This window comes from Falco biarmicus, chromosome 1 (assembly GCF_023638135.1).
Source record: "Falco biarmicus isolate bFalBia1 chromosome 1, bFalBia1.pri, whole genome shotgun sequence".
NCBI classification, from domain to species: Eukaryota; Metazoa; Chordata; class Aves; order Falconiformes; family Falconidae; genus Falco; species Falco biarmicus.
The window spans coordinates 102948000-102968829 of record NC_079288.1 but is presented as its reverse complement, the minus strand read 5'-3'; the positions used below and the strand labels follow the sequence as shown (position 1 = coordinate 102968829).

Below are 20830 nucleotides of genomic sequence, written 5' to 3'. Positions count from 1 at the left end.
GTTTATAACCACTTCTTGCTGCCTTCATTAACTGCCTCTTCCCCCACCCGAACAAGCTTTAGGAGTCCTCCTGAACCTCTGTAACTTTTTTATCCTTTCCTGATGTTGCTTTTGCTGTGCAGGAGAAAAAAAAAGAAACCCACTCAACAGATTTTTGTTGCTGGACATGAGTTGTGCTAGGTGCTTGCCTTACCAGTTTTTATTTGCTTCCCTTTTTTTATACCTGGGAAGTTGCAGGACACAGTTTTAGCTCATATCCTGCATCTGCTGAACAGTAGCTGTAACTTGCTGCCATAACGTTTGTGTAATCTTTGATGTTTATTCTGTGGAAAAATTAGTGAGGGGAGCTGCAGTATTTAATCCTTCCTTCCCTTCAGCCATCAGTTAATTTCACAGTAAGGGATATCTGCTGGTGCCTGCATTTAGGATGTCGATCTCTATTTCATTACATAAAACTGGGTATCTCTGTAATAAAGTTTAAGCAAGGAACACAAATCTGGTTAGGCTACTAAGTGTTATGCTGGCTTCTCTTTGCCATGGCACCCAATTGAGAGGAGTGTGTTGTTGGTGTTAATTCCAGTGTCCTGCAGATCAGTTGTATGAGACTGTTCAGTGTTGCAAGTGGTAACTGTTGTTTCAACTCATTTTTTTAAACTAATTAAGCTAATTTTTTTTTAATTTAAGACAAATATGTGTGACAACTGCAGAGAGCAGTCACAGGAGAACTCTTTCCCTGTTGGCTTAGACTGAAGAGCTTTCACCTGAATGCCAAATTGAGTAATGGCTGTTTGGTGACATGATTGGACTGTCAGTACTGCTCCTAAGGGAGTTTGAGTATTCTTGAAATCTGTCTCAATAAAGAAGCAGTTTGTCACTGGCACATTGAATCGCAGGCATAATGTAGGTAGCACTGGAGTAAATTAAGTTTTAAGTGATGCTGAGCCCAGGCAAACCTGTGCACTGTTTTCTCACCCTGAGGACTAGCTCTGCAGACGTGATTCGGTTGGTGGAATAGTTAAAATTTGCAAAGCGCTGTGGTTGAATGGAAGGAATTGAACTCTACCACACTTGATTTGGGTTTTTATGTGATAGCTGAATTTCACCGATTCATAAAAATGGATAAATAAGAATACCAAAGCTAGTCTCAAAAATCTTTTAAGTTCCTGTATGCTTGTACTACTTGGGTTCATCTAGAAGCAGAATTTGCAGTAACTGTTACAGGATAAGGGAGTCAGGAATATGTAGTAAAACTTATTCTGGAACCACATCATGCACTTAGGTATAAGAATTTAACCCAGCCTACTTAAAATTTTATTTCCTAGTTTTTAATTTTAATATTGGTCACCTTTCAATTTTTACTCATGACATCGATTGTCTGAAAGACATTTTGAAAAGTTATATTTACATATTGGTGCCGTGGTAATGTGCTGTGCTCCCCAACAAACGCAAGGGGGACCATTCATTGAGGGGAGGTAAAGTGGATTTTATAAACTCTTGACAGTTCCTAAGAACAGAACCTGTGGTTAGGTTATTGAAGAAGAGCTTTGCTTTCGAAGAGTTCTAAGTAATTAAGCACCTACTTAACGTAGTAAGAACTATGGGAGTATTTAGATATGCTAACTGTTGGTCTTTTATTTCAGTAATTCAGCTGTAGACCATATAAAAAAAGACAAAGGTTTGGCGAAGAGAGCTGCTTTCCCAAACATGTAACAAAACTTAAGCCATAAACCCCCAGCACAAGACTCTTAAGGATAGTTTATAATGAGGAAACATTGTGGCTTAAATACCGATTTGTGGAAATTAATTGTTAATCTAAGGAGCAGAAGTTGCTTGGCACTGTGACTATTCCTATGTCATGACTTCTGTACCCACCTTCCACACATGTAGCATTTGACCATAACATAACTAAAAGGGGGTGCATTTAGATCGGGTATTAGGAAGAAATGCCTGTAGCGATAAGGCATGGGGGAACAGCTTTAAGCTGAAAGAGGGGAGTTTTAGATATTAGGAAGAAAATTCTTCACTTCGCTGGCCCAGGCTGCCCAGAGCAGCTGTGGGTGCCCCATCCCTGGCAGTGCTCAAGGCCAGGCTGGATGGGGCTGGGAGCAGCCTGGGCTGGTGGGAGGTGTCCCTGCCTGTGGCAGGGGGGTTGAACTATATTTGTAGAATCACAGAATGGTTTGAGTTGGAAGGGATCTTAAAGATCATCTAGTTCCATATAGATGGAATATCTAAAAGGCATATATAATAGGTGCCTTCTGATCCCAAACCATTCTGTGATTCTATGAAATATTTTTTGAAAAGATAGTCTTCTGAAGTACGAAGCCTGAGGGAAGTCAGTGTCACCTAATGAGTAACAGCTGTCTCTAGCTGGAAAGTTTACACTGAAAATCTTTTGTTTTATTCCAGACTTGCTAGTAGAATTTGAGATTCTACTAAAATGCACCAGACTTTCAGAAAAGGTTATTAACTGAGCTTTCTCTTTCCCTTTGCTTCATTCAAATGAAGTTTTTGCTGCAGTGGACAACTTTGCCAGAGGCCGTTGTAGAAAGTTGGTGGTTGAATTCTGCATCTCCTTTGTAATACATTTTAAAAAACAGTAACAATGGGGTTTTTTTCCCCAGAATATTCCAGGACCCTCTTCAGCAGTGTGTACTTTACAGTTAAGGCTGTGGGAAGCTTGTGTTGCCGTTACACTGCAGGGTGCTAATTGATGGTTTAAATGCTTTACAGCTGTCGACTTCTTCAACCAGATCAATATGCTTTATGGAACCATTACAGACTTCTGCACAGAGGAGAGCTGCCCTGTGATGTCTGCTGGCCCCAAGTAAGATCATTTGTTACACAGTGTTGAGTGTGTGTAGTTTTCGAGGTGAGGTGATTTTGTATTTGAAAACTTGAGGCTATCTCAGTTGAGTACCAAAGATAACTTCTGTGGGGGGAAAGGATGTCTGCTTTTGTTACCTGTGGAAGGAAAAATTTTTTGAACCTTTGTTAAGGGAGTGGGGAATGGAAAGGTGGGGTGTTTGGGTTGTTTTTTTATTTGGGTTTTTATTGGTGGTTTGATTTTTCTTTAGCCTGGGAAGTAAACCGATTAACAAAAAATCTTTTCCCCCCCTTTTTTGGGTCTGAATTGTTAATGAGGGTTTCTTAAATTAAAATTTGAAGTTTTTATAAGCAGGCATTCAATTAGGGCTTACCAGAATCCTGGAGTAGGTATTGTAGGGCTAAACTTGGCTACAGTTTCTAGTAGTCTGTAGCCTGTAGATATGAGTCCCCTACCCTGTGCCTTGGTTAAATTTCACTTCTTTGATTCTTGCTTATGCTTTTGTACAGACATTAAACATTTGTGGTTTTTCCTGCTCTCTAACTGCCTAGTGTCTTCCAAAGAAGAAAATACCTGCATTTCTAAGCAAGTGGCGAGGGAGGGCACTGGTTCCTTCTAAGCTACTGTAAAATCTTAATAAACAATATAGAAAAACAATCCTCTCCTCCACTTCCTCTTCCTAGATAATGACATGTGTTGTTATTGTTTGAAGCCAGTAATTGCTAGCCAGTGTGGTGGAGAGCAGTGGGCATGCAGAAGGGTGTTGCTGTGAGGTGAAAGCAGCCAGGTGGACCAAGAGAAGCTTTGGCACCACCTTCTTGAACTAAAAATGGACTGCCAAAACCAGCGTGGGCAGGCAGACCTGCTGGTGCAAAATGAAGGGTGAAAAACAAAAGGAATAGAACTTTACCATTATGCAAAAAAACTTTAAGCTTGTGCAATAATGTAGCCCATTGTCTGCTTTGTGTGTCTGTCTGGCATGCAGAAAAGACTCTTATTTAATAAATAAGAGCATAAAAACATTTCTTTGCTTTATTGTTTGTCTGCTGAGAAGCAGTTATTTGGGGGTGGAGGTTAATTATTAAAGGCTTAGCTGTTTGCTTGCCAGACTAAACAATTTATTTCTCTCCAAAGAGACTGATAACCGTTGATAGCAATATGTATCATACTCAAATAGTTATGAAGCAGGGTAGGAAAGACATGCTGGAGGCTAGAGGATGCATTCTGCCAAGGTTTTAATGAGGTATCTATAGGATTCGTACAGCATTCCGCAAACTCTGCAGCCCCTACCTGTACTCAGGGGTGGGTTTTGTGGAAGGACCAGAAGTGTGTGTGCACGTGAGGGGCTGAGGCCAGCCAAGCACATGGACGAATGATTTGTGAGTTCAGTGGTGACAGGCAGCAAAGCATATATAATGTTTTTTAATTTGAGTGAGTGTGGCTTTCCTTCACTCAAAAGGTGGCCTGCAAATTTTTTTTCCAGGGAGGCACTGCTGGAAAACATGTCAGCATGAAAGCAAGTGATATTTAAGAATTTTTTTTTTTCCTTCTGTTACGTATCTCGGTTTCCTATTCTCTTCTGGCTCAAGCTATATTAGTTGAAGAGGCATTGAGTCTTAGGTGCTCATTAGTGCTTCTAGGCTGAAGGTTGCTGTCTGCTTACATCCATGGCTCAGCTACTACCAGTATTGCATCCTCATCTATTTCAGACAAAAGAGTATGAGTTAGATGAAACAACTTGCATAAGGTCATTTGAAACAGATTAGGCAGCAGTAGCATGAGTAGCTGGAGAGAGCCAAAGTGGCGAGCACTTTGTGGCTTCAAAATCTGATTTTTGCATTCCCGCTGGAAAAGCGTCTATGGTTGAAATGTTAAAAAAGGGTTGTAAGGTGCTGGTGCATACTTAGGCATAGCTGTTCAGAACTCATCATGGCGTAGGCACAATTTTCAGAGCATAGCTGACAAACTTGTAGCAGTCTAGAAAAATTAAACCAGATGCCTAAAGAGAGAGGGTAACCAGAGGAGAAGTGTGATGTTTCCTGTATCCCCTGCCTAGTACTTATCTTCTGCCTTTAAAAGCCCTTTAAAGGAAAAAAAAAACCCAACCAAAACCCAACCGAAAGACGACCCTGTCAACAGACAAGTCACCTAGGTTCATGTCTGGTTTTTTGTGTTTTATTTTTTATACAGGGAAGGTTGTCTTCTCTAAAGGGCTACTTTTAAGCATGTGCTTGGGGGCTGTATGGCTACTTCTCCAGCCCACTGGTTCTTTTTGGTAGTGATCTTAACAGAAGGGCTTAGCTGAGGCGAGTAATTTTTTGTGTGCTGTGGGATCAGTTTCATTTCTTCTGGACTTGTCTTCTCTGGAAGGACTGCTGACTAGCTTTTTTCAGGGTGTTAGTTAAGGATTGATGTAAAGATCAAGAGCAGATTTTCCTCTCCTGCTGTACAGCTCATTGTCTAACAATTTGAAAAAAGTATTGGTTTCCATTTGTTCCAAAACATGGGATTACTCACGGTAATGTTCCATTCTTTTCACTTCAGCAAAGACCAACCAACCAAGCCCTTGTTGGTTATCGCTTCTTGCTAGCCTTGTATCAGTTGCAGTGTCACAGTCAGCACAACATGCATGATAATAAGTTCAGAACCTGCATAGAAGTGATCTGTTAAATTAACAGCATTGGGTGAGGAGAATTTTATTTTCCTCCCTGGTTGTAAGTCTTCAGTAAGAGCACAAAGGAAGAACATGGCTGCTGCATTTTTCAAAGCTGGAAGTCTGAAGTGGGGCATTTGTATGAGTGCCTTAAGCTCACTCTTAATGGTGGTGAGATCCTTCTGATTTTTCCTGAGGTTTGTTGGTCTGCAGTGCTTCTGTCTTGATATGTTCACATCAGAATAGGTGGGCATTCCAACATGGGCAGATCCCACAAATCCTACGTGGGTGTAATAAGCGTAATTGAATGTTCACATGCTGTCTTCTGCCCAGTGTGTCTGCAACAAAAAAAAAAAAGGAGTAAGTCATGTCAACAGGTCCTTGAAATACACGGGCTCTTCACAATAGCAATCCTTTTGCCTTTTTGTGGTGCACTTCTCTCTGCCTGTGTCACTTGATGACTGAGGGTCAAAACAGTATTTTTCAGCAGTCTCGGTGTAATACAGATGCACTGAGATTCAGACATGATAGGATCGCATAAATGTCTGATAATCTTTTAAAAGATGTTACTGAGCCACTGCGTTTTATTGCTGTTGGACAAGGTGACAGTTTTAATTTTAGTCAGGCTGGTTTTTCTTGCTTTGTTGTTTTTGTGGGGTGTTTTTGGTGTTTGCTTGTTTTTCTTTTTGGCCATGTACATGTAATTGTGTGGTAGAGGAGCTGGTCCTATGATTGTTTATGCTTAGGGATATTTTTCAGTGTGAGGGGCATAGTTGGGTTTTCTGTTTAAAAGTGGCAAATAACTTGTGTTTATTCATATGAAAGAATTCTGCCAGAGTTGTTAGGGATTGTTATTCTTCCCTGCACTTGGTGAAGTGAACTGTGTATTTCTTGCTGTATCCTTCACATATTGTTTTGCCCCTAAAAAGATCTGCTAAACTTTAGAGGTTTCTAAAAATGTATTTTCTGTAGAAGAACTGCCTATCACAATAAGGTTAATTGGTTTCTATCACCAGAGCTGTAGGTGTTTGCTCACAAGCTTGAGCTAGAAATGTGATTTTTACCCTTCATTTCCTGTACCAGCTCAAATGATTCTAATATGTGGTTATGTTTTTTTGGATGTGTTTTGATTTTCTGTTTTTGTTTAAGAAGTTGGGCTAGGCTTCTTGATGTGTTATCAGTGGCATGTTTAACCTTCTAGGAAGAGTTCATTTTCCCCTTCCTTGTGAACCCCAAGCCTTTTGACAGCCTAGGAACAACCGTGAACATTACACCCACTGCGTGCAGTGTGGGGACTTTGCTGGAATACTTTCAGATTCTGTATATGACTTCATTTTTGTCAGGACCTATCTGCTGTTTCTCAAGAGCTGTGTTACTTTAAGGGTCGTTCTGTGGCATCCCTTCCTCTAAAACATGCAGAGTTAACTCATAGTGTTGGGGAGTGGGGAGGTAGGTAGGTTTCTTATGGATGTATGATATTTGGATGAGATTTTTAGCGTGTAATGTAGTTTGTTGTCTTCCTTGGTCTATAGACTGAACCCGGCACCTCATCTAAGTCTTGATATTAGTCCTATGTTAATACCACTTAAATATCAGTATTAGGGTAATACTGGGTGGTGAAGAATGCTGATTTTTTCAAGACAGGTGGTCCATTCAGAGCATGTGGAATTTTTGTGTGTGTCTTGAGATGCAGTTTTAAAATGCTTACAGACCTTTAGATTTGTTGCCCTTATGAAAATGGGATTTTTTTATACCATTGTGAGCAGCACACTCGTAATAGCTTGTAAATTTTGTTTATTGTGAAAATGTTCTCCCAGTTACTGTTTTGACAAAACTGAATTTGTTAAACGGCATCAGAAGCCAGATCTATCAGATACAATTAAGTTTTGTATAAAATTATGTGTATGATCTTTAAAATGGAAGACCTCCAGTCTCCACACAATACTAATTGGAGATAGCAAGGGAAGGTTTAAACGGTGGTGGCTGCAGCCCAAACACTGTGGTATGCTACTGCTGTACTAAGAAAAAACAATGAAATTGAGAATGCTATCAGAAGTAGAAATACTAACTATTAATAACATCTCTTGTAATTATTTTAAAAAGAATCACGGAGTGGTTTGGGATGGAAAGGACCTTTGAGACCCTCTAGTTCCCCCCCTGCCACAGGCAGGGACACCTCCCACCAGCCCAGGCTGCTCCCAGCCCCGTCCAGCCTGGCCTTGAGCACTGCCAGGGATGGGGCACCCACAGCTGCTCTGGGCAGCCTGGGCCAGCGCCTCGCCGTCCTCACGGTGAAGAACTTCTTTCTCATATGATGTAAATCTCCCCTCTCACAGCTTAAAGCCATTCCCTCTTGTCCTATCACTACAGGCCCCTGTAAAAAGCCCCTCTCCAGCTTTCCTGACGGCCCCTTTAGGCACTGGAAGGTGCTGTAAGTTCCCCCGGAGCTGCCTCTTCTCCAGGCTGACAACCCCAGCTCTCAGCCTGTCTGCACAGGAGAGCTGCTCCAGCCCCCTGATGATCTTCGTGGCCTTCTCTGGACTCTCTCCAACAGGTCCGTGTTCTCCTTGTGCTGGGGGCCCCAGAGCTGGACACAGGACTGCAGGGGGGGTCTCACTGGAGCGGAGCAGAGGGGCAGAATCACCCCCCTGCCCTGCTGGCCACGCTGCTCTGGGTGCAGCCCAGGGCATGGGTGGCTCTCTGGGCTGCGAGTGCACATTGTCTGGCTGTGTTGGGCTTCTTGTCCAGCAGCACCCCCAAGTCCTTCTCCTCAGAGCTGCTCTCAATCCATTCTCTGCCCAGCCTGTATTTGTGCTTGGGATTACCCTGACCCAGACCTTGCACTTAGCCTTGTTGAACTTCATGAGGTTTTAAGAACTGAGATATAACTTGTAGATGTAGTGCGTATGTTTCCTGTCTAAGCGTAACTGAGCTGACATCACTATCCTTGTATGTTTTGGTTTTGGGGTTTTTTTTGTTTCGCTCCTTTTCGCTCCTGGCTTGGCAGCAGGCTCACCCCACTGATAGCTGTTCTGCAGCAGTGCTGGCTGGCTGAGCAAGGCTGGCTGATTTAAAACTGACGTGAGAGATGATGCTGTGTTCAGATCTAAAAGAGAGGGCTATGCACAGCTCTGTGCTGATGAGAAGAAACTGCTCAGATGTTACAGATTGGCAAGGAATATTAAGATACGTGCATTTGTACTCAGCAAGACATAGAAAGGAACACTGTGCTTCACTTGAAAGCTGGTATTATCAGACTCCCAATGTTAAAAGTGTTTGGTTTTGTTAAGCTATTTGTTGCCAAGATGAACCATCCTTCCCTGTGTCTGGATGTGTGTCAACTGTATTCCCCAAGCCGATCGAAATACCTGTTCAATTCTATTATCATGAGGACTTGTTTCTCTTATGCATCTAAATGGATACTGCTTAATACATTTTTTCATGGCTTTTGAAATTCTTGAAGTTAAAGTGATAACATTAAAATTAATGATGCTGGAATCTTTAAATGTGCTTCCTAAAAGATGTCAATTTTTATTAGCTCTGTGAATGGAAAAGGATAAAAAGAGCACACGTTTTAATATTTCATGGTCATGTCAGTGGCTTGTAAAGGTGTGACATAACCATATGTACAGAAGGAAGAATTAAGCTAAAAGACAGTTATTGACCTACAATTGTTAAGTGGGTCAGTGGTATAACTTGGAAACCCAGATTATTCTGAGTCTTGGTGTGCTGCATGGTAGCACTAGACCTTCAGATATGAACCTTTTCTGGGGAGGACTATTTAGCCTAGAAGCTTTTTTCTAACTGTTAGCTAAAAGACACTTCATACCAGCTTCCAGTTTTGTAGTAGTATTCCATGACATTAACCTACCTCTGAATCTATTCTGTGTCTCTAACACAATTATAATTTGGGATCTCTGGCAAGAGCCAGTGTAATTTGGTCTTCAGTTATGCAAAATCTGTAAGAAGATTTCAAATGTAGAGAAATCCTTAGGTTTTAGGGGTCTAATGTGTCTGGGTGCCAGCTGCTGCAGATATTGAGCATGGCCACTCATTTTGTAGTTCTCTGCTGGTGGAGGTGAAGGGAAGCCTTTTGCTAGGGCTGGTTGCGTGAAATTTCACATTAGAAGTCAGTTGGGTGCCTTCACGGATTTGAGACCTGTAGCTTAGCTTTTATTTGTGTGAGAATCTGATGTAACTTCTTGATGTTTTGCTTCAATGGGCTGTAATGGTTTTCTTCTATGTGTGTGTGGGGAGGCAGGCAGGAAGCTTCAAAAAAGAGTAAGTAGCTGTTGGCCTTTCAGGTATTGGACACCTACGCACACAGCACCTGTTGATGTATAGAGATGCAGGTTTGACTGCAGGCTGCTATGTGCATTTTGGCAGGAGCATTGCAACCAAGGATGTATGAGCTGTGCTGTAAAGGATGAAGTTCTTGGAGGCCTTCACAGACTGCAGAAGAGAGTCCAGCTAAAGCAGAACTGCAGTGGGGAGATCGGGTACAGAGCAGCTGTGGGTGGCTTGGGAGCATTTGGACTTTAGTTTCAAGGAAGGGCTGTGGGAGGGTGTGGGAGTGCGGGGCGTGGAGCAGGAGGAGCAGCCTTCCAGGCCTTGATGTGAATGATTCACTTGTGTTAAGAAATGTCTTCTTGTTGTTGTCCCAACCCAGATATGAGTACCACTGGGCAGATGGGACAAACATAAAGAAACCAATTAAGTGCTCTGCACCAAAGTACATTGATTACCTGATGACTTGGGTCCAGGATCAGCTGGATGATGAAACGCTATTTCCTTCTAAAATAGGTAAAGTAAATAAGTAAAACTGAACAATGTGTTTGGATTACAGTTGTACAGGAATATTCAAGTCTTATAACATTAAAAAGTCTCCTAAATGGCTGATGAGTAGGGCAACTTTAAAAGGTTACATTATATATGTAAAGGCATTTTTGTCTCTTGAGATAAAATTTGTGTGGTAGTACATGAACTCTGATCCATGTGTTAATAATAGTAATAAACCATCTATCACAATTCTGAATGCAGGAAGTACTGTTTCTATTAAATAAGGAACTGTGTTGATCAAAAGTGATGTTTTTTTCATTTTGAACAGTGGGTTGTTTCCTTAGAAATAAGGCAGAGGGTCTCAAAACCTTATAAACAGTAATTGGTACAAACTGAAAGCTTTCTGATGGCAGGAAAGATGTTTGGTCCTTGTGGGGATCTTCTCCTAGGTGTTACCTCCAAAGAAGTTGAATTGCATCTTTGATCTGAAATTGATGATAATTTTTTTCTTTTTTTCAAGTGAAGATGAAAGATGTATGTTTAAGTGGTTTCTTTGAGAAAAGCAGGAGCAAAATAATGACCGATAACCAGTTCAGAAATGGTAACAGGAAGAAAACCCTGCTTCTAGAGGCAGGAAGGATTATTTGTTCTAAAGCTCCTAACTGGCAGTTTTCCAGTACACCACTACTCATAGGCTTATGATCCTCTGTGGAAAAAGGAAGGGAGATCTCCTAATTGTTTTTATTTTGTGAATAGTTTCTGAAGCATTTGACACATTTGCAGTAAGCCTCTTCAGAGAAACAGGGCCACCTGTCAGAATCAAGTGACATTTGTTTTTACTTCAGAGTTAAGCAGATATGCAGAGAAGGCTGGTTAGTTTGTGAAGAAGTGACAAAAAGCTAGATGTTCCCAGCTTAGTAGATGTAAGCGTGGTTTATTTGCATTCTATAGCATTCATTTTAGTGTTGCAGGGTAGAGTTCAGAGCTGGGGTAGAAGTCCACTACTAATAAGAATGATACTAAATAGCTACAGTTAATATTAAAGTTATGTTCAAAAGACTACATCAGGACTTGATCTTTCTTTAGCTGCAGCATATACTTTGCTGAAGACTTTTTTTTTTTTTCTTATAATAGGATGTATTTTTTGAAAGGTAGTAATTCAGAATGAGCCTTAAAGGCCACAATGGATAACAAACTAAACATGAACTTCCCATGCAATGCAGCAGCCAGCAAAGGAAATGTGGTGTATATGTAAACAGGGCAACTCAAGTAGGAGTATGAAAATTTTATTTCTGAGAGTTTTAAAGCATTGGTAAGATCAAGATTGGCCTACAGCATCCAGCTTGAGCTTCTGGCCTTCAAACAGGACTTCAACAGTTGGAGAGAGAGAGGGCAAAACAGCTTAGCTGACTGGGAAAACTGCTTTGTGATGAGAAGCTAGACAGGTTTAATCTTTTTAGATCGTTGATACGTATCTTTTTTTAGCCTGCGGATGTGTCAACTAAAGAGATTATTGTTCCCAGTAGCTGGTTGCTGTTTCCTAACTGATGTTAACAAAACTTGTGCACTGACAAAAGATCTGCTGTTGAAGCTGATTTTTTTAACCTGTCCTGGGTAATTTTCACTGAAATGACTGAAAGGAGCGTGTTTCAGAGTACACTAAGCAGGCAGTTAAGAAAGCAGTAGCCTCTGGCTAAGGGATGGTGATGAGCAGGATGGAGACAGGAGTCTTTTTGCAGGGCATGAGACAGGTGGAAGACAGCCTATTTCTGATTTCACTTTAGCCAAGAGAAATGTAAAACTTGACGGCTGATAGGAGAGGTGTTTTTTGTTACCTGCTCAAAGGTATCTGGTGTCCCTTGGAGTACCCTGCACTATCTTGGACACACGCCCAGAGCTATTGGTGAGACTCTGAGCCTGCAGGAGTCTTTCCCTTTTCTGCGCTGGCAGTCAGAGGCCAGGCGAGTACTGAGAGGGCATCTCTAAGTGTATTAGGTATCGGTGTCTGGGTATCTGAATCCTCCCAGAAGGGAGGAAGGTCTTCGTCAGAGAAGGCTTTTTGAGGAACTGTACCGAGGCATAACAAATTTTAGTGCCTGGAAGTTGAAGCTAGGAGGGTTCAGCATAGAAGTGTCATCAGATTTGTTTTGAAAAAAGTTCATGAGCCACTGGTCTGCTGAAGGGAGAGAAGCCGTCCCTCTGGTCTCCCAAAGAGCTGCTTGTTGTGCTTCAGCCTAAGTATATTGTGTGACTCGCAGGTGAAATCGCTGAGTGAAATGGAACAGCCTTTCTTGTGCAAGAGAGAGGGTTGGGTTATAATGGTTTTCAAAATACATGAACATTACATGGGCATTTAAAAATAAGCCATCTGTTTTCTTATTTCTAGGCGTACCGTTCCCAAAGAATTTCATGTCGGTGGCAAAGACAATTTTAAAGCGTCTCTTCAGAGTTTATGCTCACATCTATCACCAGCACTTTGATCCTGTGATCCAGCTACAGGAAGAGGCACACCTTAACACTTCTTTCAAGCACTTTATATTTTTTGTTCAGGTAAGTGTGGCGGGAGCATGGTGATTACATTTATATTATGGAAAAAGTAGCGTATCAAAGTAATACCCCTTCAGTTCCTTAACAGCTGGTGTGTTTGTGGGAGAGTCAGTGCATCCAGGGCCCACAGATAGTGTCTTACTGTGTTCTGATGTATATTTACTGCTAGAAGCATTCCAGGAATGGAAAAGTTCTCAATGAAGCATTTGTTCGCTACAAAGTTGAATACTGAAAGGTGTTCCCTAGCGAATAATTCAGTAGAACAGTAATTCTTAACAAAAGAAAGAGGAAGGACAGTGTCTGAAGCTAGATTGAAAACGGTGTGCTTGCTTCAAAGCTACATTCCCCCCCTCTCTGTATAAAAAAAGAGCATCATCTTACGTTTCCTTCAATTGGTGGAAAAAGCTTTAGGCAGTTGAACGCTGCTATTCAGCTAATGGCAGATGGGCAGAAAATGCTGTAGTGGCTAAGCCTGAACTCGAAGAGCCTATTACCAAATAACTTCTATCTGAATAAGACTTCTCACGTGAGCTGCACATGTGAAACTTGGTATGTATGTCTTTCTCCTCACCCTTGTTACAGGAATTCAACCTCATTGATAGAAGGGAACTTGCACCACTTCAAGAACTGATTGAAAAACTCACCTCTAAGGACAGATAAAAGGAAGAGGATTTCTTGAAATCACTTGTTTCTTTAAGCAAGCGTGTGGTATTTTTTTTGTTAATTTGTTGGTTTGTTTTTTTTTTTTAAAAAAAACAAAAACATGTGCTGTTATTGATGACAGCCAAGGTCTACTTTCTGTGCTTTTCTTAAGGGAAATCTTTTATCTGTTAGTGACATGTGGTAAATAACTTTTTTTTTTTGTTACTTTTTGATTGTTGTTATTCATTGTGGAATTTTAGCAGGTGCTGAGCGTTTATAAAGGAAACATGCTTGGTTGGGGGATTGACTCTGCTGGTGGATGGGTTCTTGTATTGTCAGTGGTAGCCCATTCTCATGAAGTCCCTAAAAGACTTGCTTACATTCTCTAAGTGCCTTGGCAGACTCACTTCTGAGGTGCAAAGCACATACAATATTGAACATTGCTGGAAACAGAAAATATGGACTAACACCCAGGACACTTACTGATACTTGTTATAGAAAAAAATATATATGCTTACACTAAAAAAAAGCCATAACTTACTGAAATCAATGATCTCCAGCTTTTAATACAAATATTTGTCCTATTTTTTTAGAGATTAACACAGAATATTTCAAAACTAGATATTTCTTATAAAGGAAAGTGAAGTTCTAGTCACTAAAGCAAAATGATGAAGGTGGTGTCAAAATATAAAGAACCTGTGCTTAGCAAGTAGTTACATGTCTGTTGCCATTGGTTTTGGCTTTTCATATTTGCTTTTATTTTTTTTACCAGGGAAGCGTCAACTTGGGTCAGTCACTTCTGTTGAATTTCCTAGTGTTTGCCAAATGAATAGTTAGTTTGCACAAATACAGTTAGGGGAAATATTCAGTATATATATATGTAAAAATGCACTGGGGTAATAATAAGAAAAAAATCTGGCTTGAAAAATAAGTAGTGAAATGATGTAAGTTATGAGTAAAAAGCCTGGCTCTGTGGAGGAGCTCTGGTGGGCAGTGTTTTCTGTGGTAGAAGATGTATCTTGGAGGGAATGTAATTTCACGGACCACTTTGGATTAAAGTTAGCATTATGGTGTTCTACCCCATTTAAAATTGCAGCCCATCTCCAAGGAACTACAGCAGCTGGGTAGAGTAATAGGAATGTACCGGTGAATTTTTAGCAGGTTGTGATTTGGTAAGTGCATCTTCTATTCCTGCGAAAAGCTAATCAAAATGTGGCCTTCCTCTACCTGGGTTGGTGTGTTTTGCCTCTCTAGCCTTGTGTTTTCGCACACCAGAAATGAGAATCGCCTGTGAGAAGTTAACCTTTGGGATGATTTGCAGATGATGACTTGGAAATTGCTGCTGCGACTGTATCAGCCATGTTTCCCGTGGCAGAAACCCATATGACTAGCTCTCTTGTTTATTTATGGATTTTGTCAAAGCCATTTTAATTTGGGTTCAAAGAAATCTGCATTAGGTTCTGCAGCGTGCTATCCCACAATATTGCTAGTTGCCAAATACAGTATGCTAGGCAGTTCATGTTGCCAGGCTTTGCTAGATTGTGATTGCACAAACCCACCATTTTTAGCCCTCAATAACATGAAGGCTTAAACTGACTGGTGAACGCTTGACTGACTCTTGAACTTCTAAAATTTGCAGGTGAAGCCAAGGTTAGCATATGACAGAAAAGATGAGCTTACATTTTGTGCGCCTTTGCTTGACTGAAAATGCTGAGTAAAGTGGAAAACTGTGCAACAGCCTGTAAAATATGTCAGTGGCCATTAGTATAGCCAGCTGATAAACTTCTGAGTACAGTAATAAAGATGTACTCATTTGGGAGACTAGAATTGCTACTTTGGAGTTAAAATGATGTATTTCCGAAGCATCTGAAGCTTATTTTAAGAACTGTGTTAGCTTCAGTATAGCTAAATATTTCATAGTCTGCTTAAACTGCTTCTTGAAGGAGCAGTTTACTGTTTTTGTTACCTCTTCTGTGTCTCATTTATTTATCTGCCCTCCCTTCCCCCCATCTTGAGAACAATTGAGAGAACCTAATATTGAGGCAGAAATAGGCATTGTGCACTTGTTTCACTGCTTATTATTTAGAAATGGAAACATGGAGTGCTGCATAGTGAGGAATGGTCATGCAGTGGTGTTCAGACTGAATTTAGGTTTGGCTACACTAATATTAGGTAGAGAGGCTACTTGCAAAACACCTGCAGTTTAGCATTTGTAATTAAGACAGTCCTTGTCTTCATTCGAAGCTTTATTACCGTTCAAGAAAATGTAGAATGTGTTTGGCTCCTTTGCAGATCAATGTCATTGCCCATTACAATCTGCTCAAAGAACAAGTGAAATGTTCAGTTATCCTTATCTTTTGGCTTTTTCTACATCACAGTGAATTACCCAAGTTTTCTTAACGTGTGGCTGTCAAAGGAAAGGACTTCTATATTGTGTTTTTCTTAATGTCAAATCTTGGGGTTGGGTTTGAGTTACCACAGTCCACACCAAGTCAAGCTGATGATGCAAAGAGAGCTTTCCATCAAATGTTTTAACAAACTCCTAGTTTAAGAAAGGTGGAGTAAGGCCTTACCCCTTCTCAGCCAGTAAGGATCTTGACTTTCCTGTGTGCGTACACACATGTCGGAGGAAAAGAGGGGAAATACTTAATGTGTGTTGCTTCTTGAGGGAATTAGGGGTTGGAAAAATATGCACGAGGCAAAAGCAAACAAGAAGCATGAGCGCAGTTCCCTTTGGTGAGTTGCCTCTGACTGAAGTATTTGCCCCAGTGCTTTTGTCAGTCCTGCTATTCTGGCAAACATGGGATTTCCCCATGTGATTCTGTTGGCCAGTGGAAGAGTCAGTCTATGCTGTAGCCTAAATGCTGCTGCCTCGAGTCTATTAGGAGGCTGATAAAAAAGAAGGAGCTCCCATAGGCAGAACATCTCATGTGTTGGACCAGGCAAGTACCATCCTGTTGAAGGATCAGAGAAAAAGCATGCCTCTGGTGTGCTTTATCCTTTTTATGTGCTGTATGGTGCGTTTGGCAAGGTACCTGGGAATGCAGTACTGCTACGGACTTCGCACATCATTGGTGATGTCTGCAGCTGCAGGACCATTTTGAACAGAGTGGCACACCTGACATCTGAGCTGGACATCACTATATGAGCCTGGCTTGGGAGCAGTCGGGTAGCGGTACTAGCTTTCAGTGCAGGGTTGGAGGGCTGTCTTTGTTCAGAAGCGAGTAATGTAGGAGACACTAGTATTTTCAGAGTTACAGAAGCGGTCAGCATCCACCTGACTATGCAGAAGCAGCTTCACTCCCAGATTTGAACTGTCGATTTTAAACAGACTGTGGTCATGCAGGAAGCTGAATTTAAGAACATGATCTTACACAACCTTTTGTGCATGCTGCTATCTGAGGAGTGTTAGTGACTGAAAATTTCCAGCTACAGAGGCATGAAGAGCACTGTGGCTGCAGTTTGATAATAAAAGTCCTGTAAACTTTGCAATGAAAACAGCTTTGCTGAGTTGAGTCAGTGTTGCTCAAGAGGCTGCGTGTGGATGTTCGCTGTGCTGATAACGCTTACTGGAGAGGAGCCCTTTAATCGGTGCTAGAGCTCATGTTACCGCATCGCAGCAAGAACATGAGAGTGAAAATGGCAGTACCCTGCTCCAAGGTGCTAAATAGGAGGTACCTTCCTTTAGATTTCAAGCTGTCTCACTGGTTTAGTGTCATGTACCAGCAAGAAACTCAAAAGAAAATTATTTAGAAGTGAGGATTTGCTTGGAGTGATACCAGTGCAGTAGTTCTCGTTTTTGGCATACTTCAGCTCTTGAAGGTGTGGTTTGGGTTTTGTTTGTTTGGTTGGATTTTTAGTAGACAATTTTAGAAACTCAGAGGCATCTGCTGCAGTTTGTCCAATCAAGATTTAGAATGTATTATGTAAAAAAAACAAAAGAAAAAAGAAAAAAAAGTCATATTATATGGATAGTGTATTTTTTGTATTTAGTGTCTGGCAGTAGAAAACACCTTTACAGAATAGTTTCTAGGCATGTAATAAAAGCTTGGAGATCATGATTTGCCTGACAGCTGTATGAACACATTGTTTAATTATACAACACTTGAAATTAACGATATTTAATATATGTATGCAGTGTTTGGGATTTAGTATCCCTATGCTGTATATATTTGCAGCTTTTAGTTGTGTGGTTTTTTTTTTTCTTCAAAAAGGTGTGGGACCAGAAGTTGATGTGCGTTTACACTCTTGAAGTAAGGGCACATTGAAATGCTAAACGAAAGTTGCCATGTTGTACAGATGGAATCTGGATTGAGTGAATGTGTTTATAAAACAGTGCATTTACTGGGGGAGAAGGGGGAGGGCACCCCCTCAGCCCCCAATAAAACCCAGAGAGATGAACCCTGAACAAACCCCATGTTGTTCTAGGTTCATATTAAAATGGACTCGGTTATGTGTCATGAGTGCTTGGAGACAAAAACTTCCAGCTTTGTTGTCATTGGGAGTGGACAGTGCTGGTAGGGTTCAACCAGGCTGGGTTGCCAGTACTGGCTGAGGCCTCCCAGTGTAATAGGGTCCTTTAAATTCTACTGTTTGTGGTGGTTTTCAGCTACCAGCACACTAGACCATGTAGCTGATTTGAGTGGTAACTTCAGGAGGTCATCTACCTCGAGGTGGGATGGGGCAAACTCTTAAGTTCGTCAAGTTCAGCCACTGTTGCCAGTGTTGACACTGTTTAGATGGTGTGGATACAGTATGTTCCCAGAAGTAATTTTTCAAGTCTTTCAAATTAAAGTCAGGGATACAAATTCATCATGCAAATAGAAGATAAAAATGACACATTCTGCTGTTGCAGGTAGCTGAATGGTAGCTGAAGGAAGAAAACAGGTTTCTAGAGGCAGATGGCCTGTCTGCAAGTATCAAGCTTCTTTTACTGGTTACTATGCAATGTAGAGCTTTTGAACTTTTGCTTTTAGTTTAAGATGTAGAGGAGCACTGTCCTTATTCAGTATTTAGGAACTGATCACTCTCCCAGTCTCCCTGACACTCATGTAACAGGTAAGGATATCTACTTGCTGCTATGGACTGTACTTACCTTTCAGTTTATTCCTTTCTGTTTCTTGGACCCTGCCCCCCTTTCCCTTGGATCACCAGATACAGTTTTTACTGTAAACACATCCTTTTTGGATAGCTGTTCTTGTTCTTGCTACCCTCTCCCCCCTTCCTACCTGCCAGAGTGCTGTATTACTGTATATAAACTGCCCCCTTTTAGTCAGAGTATTTAAAGAGCTGCAGCACAAACACAGACAACTTGCTTTCCTTTCACTGAAAGATTCCCTGTTACACTGAACCTTGTTTCCTTCACTGCTGATATCAGTTGTCTTTTTTTTCTAAACCGCACTACTAGAACCACTAGCAGTTTTATGGATGCCCACCGTCTTTTCCTAGTTATCTTCTAAGATGAGACTAATGTTGGTTATTTTAAGTGTTAAACCTTTTTATTTTCCTGCTTGTCTTATGTTTTTCCTCTTGCCAGGTTAAGATTGCAGTCTAGGTAAATATCAAATCAAGTTTTTTGTTTGAAGAACCAATTCCCTAAATTGTTCATAGAGTATTGTATTTTTAGGGGAAATTAATTTTTATAGCCACTAAACTATACTCATTATTTTTGTACGTTTGCAACTTAACGACATTTTTCAGAGATGTGTCGCGGAGGGAACACTTATTTTCATGGCTGTTTTACTACTTTGGTATGCTGTGGTTGTGTTGCTTTAGTACCTAGAAGCACATACCTTGATGTGCAGTGGAAGAGAGAGAAGAATGCAATAAAAATGAATGAGGTTTCAATAAAAGGCCATTTTTGAAGGCAAAAAAAAAAATTACAAAAGCAACACTAACATTTCCTCCTCCTTTAGAATCCTACAATATAGAGGAGAAAATGTGGTGTAAAAATACAAAATGCAAGATGAGCACCCTTACTGTAAGCTAACTGTGCCAATATCGCTTCAGTTTGTAGTCACTGATTGATATTTAGTTTTAAATGAGAACAGCTTTTGATTAAAATAAGAAAAGTTGAATGTCTGAAAATCTGCAACATGTTTATTTGAGAGTTGTAAATAATGTATACAGATTGTTGTATGTGATGGGACAAAATATTTAAATTCTAGGTTTTTTTTTTCCAATAAGAAACTGAAGGCTGTTTATAAGAGAAAATAAATAGCTATGTTTGACCATGATTGTCTTTATTTCCTTCTTGAACCCATTTCTAAATTACTTTCTACTTGTGGATAGATTTTTTCTGTATATTGTACACATACGAACATTACACATACAAATTAGATATTTTTTTTGTAATTACCTTGTCTGATTTTGTGAATATTTGTATTGCAGGCAGACACAATAGCAATAAAACAACCTGATACCCTTTTCATTTCCTTGTTTCATGACCTGAATTTACCTAGCAGGGACAGAGCATGGCATGGGATTTCCGATAACAAGTTTAGTGTCATGTTAACTGCATCTCAGCACTGACCCTGGGGTGGTTTGGTAAGCTTTGCCATGAGAAGAGCGTCCTGTTGCAGGGCTTTTGGCCATGCTCGGCAACACAGGTGCCTTTTCCTTTCTTTTCTTGCCTCCTCTCCTCTCCCTTTCCTTTTTTTTTTTTTTTTTTTTTTTTCCTTTCTTCCTTCCTTCCTCCTAAAATCCGCCTGTGATCCTGACAGCTGCAGCGTGCCAGGTTTCCTACCTTCCATCTCCATCTGATTCCCTCTGCTCGCACCCACTAACCCCAAAGCCCCCCCATCCCACGGTAAGCCACCTCCTGTGCACGGCTGGAAAGCGGTTTGTGCCAGCGGGTTGCAAAGATGGTTTTAAAAAAAATAATAAGTCTTGCTTTTCCCTGAATCCCCACAAATCTCGGGCATGGGCCGTGGCTAAGGGGCCGTGCCACAAGAGGCAAGACAGGCAGGCTCCTCTCTGACTGCGTTCGCAGCTTGCGGGCGGCGGGTGCAGGTTGACACAATAGGGTGTGTTGGCTACGAGTGCCTCGCTGCTGTGCCACTTTCGGTCCATGTGAGGATTTCTCCCTGCTCACTTGGCCTGTCGAGACCCGGAGGGCCTCATGCCGTGGCGGGGATGGGGAAGCGCATGGCAGGTAGGGCCGCAGTAGTGCCTTGGGTTTCTCAGCGCTGGGAAAGGCTGTCATCTCCTTTAAGCCCAACCTGTGTGCGGCTTCCAAGCTATTTCGAGAAGATTTTAGACATAAATGGTGGCGTGTGGGCACCACACGGTCACTTCGAGGTGGCCTCTGCCCCGCTCCGGCTGCCCCCCTGCGTTGCGAGGGCCGGGGTGGCGCCCGCCCATCGATGTGCTCCTCGTTCCGC

The 20830-nt window shown here is 41.3% G+C and overlaps 1 protein-coding gene across 2 annotated transcripts in view; it reads left to right on the top strand.

Moving 5' to 3' along the window:
- The window catches only part of MOB1B (MOB kinase activator 1B), a 44753-nt gene extending 24875 nt beyond the window's left edge, over positions 1-19878 (top strand). For both annotated transcript variants that reach the window (XM_056354544.1, XM_056354534.1), the window contains exons 3-6: positions 2734-2827; positions 10150-10283; positions 12646-12809; positions 13389-19878. In XM_056354544.1, the coding sequence (XP_056210519.1) occupies positions 2734-2827; positions 10150-10283; positions 12646-12809; positions 13389-13466 (470 nt within the window). In that variant the 3' untranslated portion in view covers positions 13467-19878. The remainder of the gene's footprint in view (positions 1-2733; positions 2828-10149; positions 10284-12645; positions 12810-13388) is intronic.
- Positions 19879-20830: the final 952 nt, after the last annotated feature.